Source organism: Chrysochloris asiatica, unplaced genomic scaffold (assembly GCF_000296735.1).
Source record: "Chrysochloris asiatica unplaced genomic scaffold, ChrAsi1.0 scaffold00318, whole genome shotgun sequence".
In the NCBI taxonomy this organism is placed as follows: Eukaryota; Metazoa; Chordata; class Mammalia; order Afrosoricida; family Chrysochloridae; genus Chrysochloris; species Chrysochloris asiatica.
This window is the reverse complement of record NW_006408836.1, coordinates 1,945,510-1,953,423: the sequence shown is the minus strand read 5'-3', so window position 1 is coordinate 1,953,423 and position 7,914 is coordinate 1,945,510. Positions and strand designations below refer to the sequence as shown.

The 7,914-nt window shown below is 37.9% G+C and overlaps 1 protein-coding gene across 1 annotated transcript in view; it reads right to left on the bottom strand.

Annotated features, from left to right (window-relative positions):
• LOC102815309 (peptidyl-prolyl cis-trans isomerase CWC27 homolog) overlaps positions 1 to 7,914 on the bottom strand; it is a 381,669-nt gene that overhangs the window by 327,843 nt on the left and 45,912 nt on the right. The window contains exons 9-10 of the mRNA XM_006875295.1: positions 4,716 to 4,746; positions 348 to 505 (exon numbers count right to left, since the gene is read on the bottom strand). Coding sequence (XP_006875357.1) covers positions 348 to 505; positions 4,716 to 4,746 — 189 coding nt within the window. The remainder of the gene's footprint in view (positions 1 to 347; positions 506 to 4,715; positions 4,747 to 7,914) is intronic.

The following is a 7,914-nucleotide window of genomic DNA, read 5'->3' as shown; positions in this document are numbered from 1 at the left end:
TTTCCAAGGAGTGACTGTTGAATTTCAACTACCGAGATTATGGTTCATCCAGCCATACAGTACTACATCAGAACTTGTCTCACCCCAGTATTAATAGCAAATTAAAAAAAAAAGAAACAATAGAGAAGCTGGAAACCTCATACACTGCTGGTGGGGTTATAAAATTGTAAATACTGTGGAAAATAGTAGGGCACTTCTATAAAAAGTTAGGTGTAAAAATATGATCCAGCAATCTCACTATTAAAACCAAGAAAATAAAAACAAATCAATAAATAATAAAGTAAAATATGAACAGATAAAACGCATTATTAAAACGGTCGTACCTGGAATCACAACAACTGACTCACCTGCGGCTCACAGATTTCTTTTCCACTTCTCCCTCGCCAGCTGGTTTAACACTTGTACCTGGGTCTTTTTTTAACTTTTTTGCAATTCTTTCTCTCATCAGGTTCTTCTCATCATCATCAATATATTCATCACACTCTGCACTTTCATCTTCTTCATCCTGTCAAAATGGAAATTGGGTATTTGCCAGTCATTCAATTTCCCTTTCACTTCCAGAGGTCTATCTCAGATACTCCTCATCATGTTCTAGAGCAGGTGGATTTTTTGTTTTGTTTTTAATTAGTAAGGACTTTTAGAATCTGGTCCAGCTGGGAATGCTCCAGGCCACCTGAGTAAGTATCGTTGCTGTTAAGTGCCGTCAACTCAGTTCTGACCCATAGTGACCCTGTATAGTGTTTCTAAGGAGAGGCTGGTGAGCCTGAACCACCAACCTTGAGGACCAAACAGTCCAGCAAATTGACCTACAACACCACATGAGGCACTCAGGAAGCATAGTGATTACAAATCGGGCTGATAACCTCAAGGTCGACAGTTTGAAACTACCAGCTGTTCTGCAGGAGAAAAATGAGGCTTTCTGCTCCCGTAAAGATGTGCATCGTCGGGAAACCTGTGCAGGGTCACTATGAGTCAGAACTGACTCCACAGTACTTTACAACAACAACAACCACACCAGGACTCTTGTGTAAGTATAGGATATCCCAAAAAGGGTCAATTACTCAATGCATGCCCAACCCCTCTGTGCAGCACAGACTATGTTCCCTCCATATCCTCTAAGATATCACATCTCTGTACATTTTTATTCTTCTCCTGGCTCCTGGAAGCAGTTAGCTGGAATGCTTACCTCAACCAGTAATTAGTTCAAGTAGAAGAGGTAGAGCTGGAGAAGGTGAAATTTGTATAATCTTAGTCATAGCAATCAATTCTCTCTCAATACCCTTCAATGGTTCCCCAACTTACACAAGGGCCTACATAATTTGTTCTTTCTCTGACATAATCTCCAACAACTCCCATCCAGCCATATTGGCCAATTTCTTGTTCTCAAAAAAGCCAGGAATGCCTCTGCCTTGCCATCTTTATAGTTGCTACTCCCTCCAGTCTGAAACATACTTATTCCAGATACCTGCATTGCTTATTTCATCTCTGTCCGTTATTTACTTAAATGTTACCATCTCAAATCCAAACCACTGCCATCAAGTCACTTCCAACTCAAAGCAACCCTGTATGATAAAGCAGAAGTGATCCTTAGGGTTTCTAAGACAATAAATGTTTATGGGAGCAGACAGGCTCATCTTTCTCCCACTGAATGGCCCATGAGTTTGAATCCCTAACTTTACAGCTAGCACTCCAACACTTTTCTCCAAGGACTGGTCCCTCCTGAAAATATGTCCCAAGTATGAGTGAGAATCTGTGTTAAAAGAAGCAAAGGCAGAACGTTCCTTGGAAGCCAGGATGGCCAGATGTAGTCTCTCATACTTCAGACATGTATTAGAAGAGTCCTGGGAGAAAGATGTCATATTTGGTAAAGTGGAGGATCACAGAAAAAGAAGACCCCCCAACGAGATGAATTGGTTCAGTGTCAGCAGCAAATGGGCTCAAATATAACAATGATTTTGAGGTTGGCGCACGACCAGGCAGTGTTTCATTCTGTTGTGCAGAGTGGCTATGAGTCAGTAACAACTTGATGGCACCTCTAACAACATGAGAGACAAAGTCTGGCCATCTAGCTTCTAAGAAGCATTCCAACATATATTTGTTTGTTCTTTTGGCAGTTTATGGTACTTTTAATATTGTCCTCCAACACCATAACTCAACTGCATCAATTCATTTACAGTCTTCCTTATTCATTATCCAACTTTCACATGTATATGAGGATACTGAAATTATCATGGCTTGGGTTAGTCCTCAAACTGACATCTTTGCTCTTCAACACTATAAAGAGGTCTTGTGCTTCAGATTTGTCTAATACAATATGTCATTTGATATCTTGACTGCTGCTTCCATGAGTGCTTATGGTTGATCTGAGCAAAATGAAGTCATTGACAACTTCAATCTTTTCTCTGTATACATGGAAGTTATTTACTGGTTTAGTGGTGAGGACTTTTCTATCTTTTAATCACCCTCCCTCCAATCCTGTTTAGTCCCTTTGCCTTGTTTATTTTCCAAAGCATTACCACCTAACATATATTTTATTTATGTATATATTGTCTTCAACCAGTAAAGTAAGCACACCATGAAGGCTAAGCTTCTAGCATGTTTTGTTTACTGTTGTATCTTCAACTTTCAGCATTGTTTCCAGCAAAAATAAATGAAGGAGAGGAAATAGAAAAGGGAGTAACAAAGATGGAAGGAACTAGCCCAAGTGTGTCATTCTTCTCTTGTGATTCTTTGATCAAGTGAGTTACGGTGAGGCAAGATTCTTAACTTGAGGTTAGTGAACCCCTAGAGCAGAGGTTCTTAAAGCACATGGATTTGGTAAAAGTGGAAAATCCTAGCCCTTGTCCCAGACTTATCAAAACAAAATCTCAAGACAGAGACTGAAATGATTTTCAACAACCTGTTCAATTCATTCTTAAGCACTAAAATTTAATAACCATGGACCTAGCTAGGCCTTCTTTCCATACTTGGACCTCATGAGATCTATAAATTATCCCTTGAAAATTTATAAAATTCTATGTGTGGATGTGGTATATTTCTTCTGGGCAGAAGGTCTACAGTTTTAGTAATTTCAAGGGATCTCAGTCACAAAAGAGATTAATGAGCATACACTATCCCTGTTGTTGTCATCGAGTCAGTTCTGTCTGATAGCAACACTGTACAGTGTTTCCCAGGAGCGGTTGGTGTGCTTGAACCGCTGACCCTGTGGTTCAAATCTACCTTGCAGTATAGGGCATTAACCCACCCACAGTGCCACACCAGGACTCCCACCCATGGTCTTTAGAACAAATCTTTTGATATCAGACTTTATTCATATCATCTAGACACATATTGCTACACAGATTTCTCCCAGTTATCTTAATTTTAAAACGTACAAAAGTAGCTTGTCTTTATTTATTTATTTTACTGTTTTCTCACTTTACCCTTACTCTGTATTTTGTATACATCTAACAAATTGCCCGAAGCAAAAGCTTTAAGGTTGTTCTAGACTCCATTTTCTCCTTCACCTAATAGTAAGGCATCAGTCATCTCCTAGACCTCTTTCAAGTCTATCACCTTCCCATCTACAGCTGTGGTCTTACATCAAGCTCTCCTCCTATCACACCTTCCTAACAAGTCTCATTGCCTCCAGTTTTCTTCTTCTATTTTTTCCTCTCTAATATTGCCCTGGTTATCTTTCTAAAATGCAAAGTTGATCCTAATACCTTTCTATTAACTATTCATCATCTGTTCTTCATTTTTAGGATGAAATTCAAACTCAACATAGCCTATGAAGCACTGTAAGAGTTGGCCCCTTCCCACCTCTCCAACATTATCCCATTCTTCATCCTGTCACTACCCTCCAGTTATGCTGGCCTGCTTTCAGTTGCTGGAATACAACTCTCTCTTGCTTCTAAGCTTTTTGCACATGTATTTTCCTCTACATTTAGCAGTCTTCCTCCCTCTCGTAAAAAACTCAGGCTGCTTTTAAAATCTGAAATCTCAGCTTATATTTCCTAAACACAGTACTGACTTTAGCATACGCTGCACTAGAGCGATCCTACTCTTCACCACTTTCTTTTTGGACCACGTTAACTCTTAACTTTCCTATAAGGAACAATAAAACATCATCTCTTCAAGGAAGGTTTTCTTGGCCAGGTTACAAATTCATCGTCCTTCCACTATACACAGTATATTCAGAAAGAACGCTCCCTTTTAAGTTTGATAATAGGTAAATCTGTATTTGTGCATGGAAAGTTATAAATTTAAAATGCACAGATCATTAAGTTTTTATACCAAGTGACATTTGAGTAGCTATAGTCCTGAATGAGAATCTTCTAACATGTATGTTTCTATAATACAAAAAGTCATTCTCCACATTATTAGGTGTGACACCTATCCATCAACATTTAAATTTGCACTATAAGAAAAGAAAATGAATGACATTTTAATTTTGAGCACTCAAGTATTATTATGTGAGGGGAAAAGAAGCAGGCTAGAAATTCATATATATGACTCCATTTTTTATAGAAATACCCACATACACACACATATACAAATACTCACACACATTTGGAAGGAAATATATTCTAACATAAAAAAAGTCTTTAAAAGCATTTTACACATATATAATAAAAGTAATATAAATTAACCTTTGAAGGAAAGATAATTTAATTTTTGTAAAATTTTGTACTTAAAATTGTTCAAATGTATGTTTATATAAAATCAATACTCACATCATCCAAATCCCCTGCTGCATCTTTCTCACTACAAATAAAAAGCAAAAATAAATGTATTTCAGCTTCAAAATAACACTAATAATTCAATAATTCTAAATTCTAAAATAGTTTGTGAGGAAGAATGTTCCCAAACTGTATTTCATTATTGTAAACTTAGAATAGCACAACATTGTTTTTGTTGTTATGTGCCGTGGAGTTGGTTCCAACTCATAGCGACCCTGTACAGGGTTTTTGAGGCTGTAAACCTTTACGGGGGCAGAAAGCCTCAACTTTCTCCCACGGAACAGCTGGTAGTTTCAAACTGCTGATCGTTAGTTAGATTAGCAGCCCAATTTGTAACCACTACACTACCAGAGCTCCTTAGAATAGCTCTATAGACAGATGCAAACATTTAAATTAAATAATATACTTATAAATACCCAACACTTACAATCACCATTTATAAATAAAATCAGACATATGCTCCATTAGCAGATGCATGGATTCACTAGAATAAAAACTAAAAATAAAATAACAACAACCAAAACTGCCTTTATTATGAATAAAGGTCTACAGAAATTATTTTTGCTATTGGTTCGAAGCAATTTGAGAGCAGAAACCAAATCCTTCAAATAAAAGAATCTTGCTGTTTTAGCTGTTAAGTGTTGTCAAGTTGGTTCAGACTCATAAAAACCCTGTGTAGGGTTTCCAAGGCTGTAAATCTCTGAAGGAACAGAAAGCCTCATCTGTTTCCTAAAGAGTGGATGGTGGGCTTATATTGTCAACCTTGTGGTTCAGTCTAGTACTTATCTGGGAGCCACTGCACTCCCAAAAGAATATTAAGAAAACATTACTGAAATAAGATCTTTGAAAATGAACTAAACTCAGTTCAATAGTATTTTAAACCCTCATGTCCCCGGTGGTATGGAGGGTTAGGTGTTGGGCTGCCAACTGCAAGGTCATAGTTCAAACCAACTTTTTTTCATAATCATTGAGTCACAATCAGCTGATGACAGTGGTTAGGTTTTTGTTTGGGTTGAGACACTAATCCAATATATTATTTAACACTAAGATATCTCCCTTTCTCAAAATGAAGCAATTGTTGTTAGGTTCTGTCAAGTCACTTCCAACCCATAGTGACCCCATGCACAATAGAAAGAAACACAGCCCAGTTCTGCATCAACTTCACAACCGTTACACTTGAGCCACTGTGCCAATCAATCTCATTAGGGGTATCCCTCTTTTTCACTGGCCCTCTGCTTTAACTAGCATGATGTGTTTCTCCAGGGACTGGTCCCTCCTGATAATGTATCTGAAGTAAGAGAGACAAAGTCTCGCCATCATGGCTTCTAAGGAGTATTCTGACTGTACTTCTTCCAACACAGATTTGTTTGTTCTTCTGTCAGTCCATAGTATATTTAACATTCTTCTCCAAAACCATAACTCAAATGCACCAATTCTTTTATGGTCTTCCCTATTCACTGTCCAATTTTTACATGCATATGAGGCAACTGAAAATACCATGGCTTGGGTAAGGTGAATCTTAGTCCTCAAACTGACACCTTTGCTCTTCAACACTTCAAAGAGGTCTTATGCAGAAGATTTGCCTAATGCAGTGTCCTTTGATTTCTTGACTGCTGCTTCCTTGAATGTTGATAGTGGATCAAAGCAAAATGAAGTCTTAGCAATTTCAATCTTTTTTTCATTTATCTTGATGTTATTTACTGTTCCAGTGGTGAAGATTTTTGTTTTCTTTACATTGAGGTGTAACCCATACCAAAGATATAGTCTTTGATCTTCATCAGTAAGTATTTAAAGTCCTCTTCACTTTCAGCAAGCAAGGTTGTATCACCTACATGTTGTAGGTTGTTACTGAGTCTTCTTCAATCCTGAAGCCACATTTTTCATATAATCCATGTTCTCAGATTATTTGATCAGCATACGGATTCAATAAATATTAGGAAAAAAAACAACACTGCCACACACCCCCTTGGGCTCTGTCCTGGACGGGCAAATGTTATAAGCTCTTTTAACTAGTCTGTGAAGGCCCAAAGAGCACATTCTCCATGTCTGTCTCCTGCCTATGGGCACTCAGATCTACTCAGTCTAAGGGCCTAGATCTTGAAGCTGCACTGTCTCTCCATGCCTCTGAATCTGCCCCCAGTTCTGCCGCTTTTCTAGGTAGGAATCTCACACTCCACTCATGATCTTCCTTCCTGATGGTCCTGGCATCATCTGTTTCTACTTCTGAGATGTTGTTGTTGCTGTTAGGTGCCATCGAGTAGGTACTGACCCATAGCGACGTTATGCACAGCAGAACGAAACACTGTCCGATCCTGGGCCAACCTCACTACTGTTGCCACGCTTGAGTCCATCAATGCTGCCACTTGGCCAATCCATCTCATTTGGGGTCTTCCTCTTTTTCTATGACCCTCCACCTTACCAAACATGATATCCTTCTCCAGCGACTATTCCTCCTGACAATATGTCCAAAGTATGAGAGACGAAGTTTGGCCATCTTGGCCCCTTTTTAAACCTAGGTAGATGTCAAAACTAACCAATTCCAGTCTTAGAGTCCTGTACACCTTATTTGCATGAATCTGCCTAATCACTTGGTGGGAATTAAGAAGATACTGAATAGAAAAGTTATATCAAGTAAATTCAAGGTACCACTGGGCAAATTATGAATCTCTTCCATTCGGATGGTCAGATAGATATATTCCAAAGCTTTTGGCAATAATAAGTGAGTGCCTCCAATGACTCATTAGTTTGTTGAAAGATTTAAATTTGTATTTCATTAGTTCCTAAGCCATTTTTCAGGAATGACTTCAGTGAAGTTTGGATTTCTACAATCAGTACCATTCATTCTTGATGATATGCTACCTCTTGAAATGGTTTAATATCGATCATTTCTTTTGGGTATAGTACCTGTGTATACCTTCCAGATTTTGATGATTGTTGTATCATTTACTATTTTTCCCATAGATTTCTTAAAATATTAAATGTCGAGGCTTGAATTTTTTTATCAGTTCAGTTTGAAAAATATTAAGCACGTTCTTCCCTTTTGGTTTTCTAACTCCGGGTCTTTGCACATTTCATTATATTGTTTTACTCAGTCTTAAATTTCAATAATAGTGACATTAACTGGTTTTCCTAATAGGTATGTGGATACTTCAAGACAGATCTCAAAATGATCTTTTTGATGATGAATGTGATA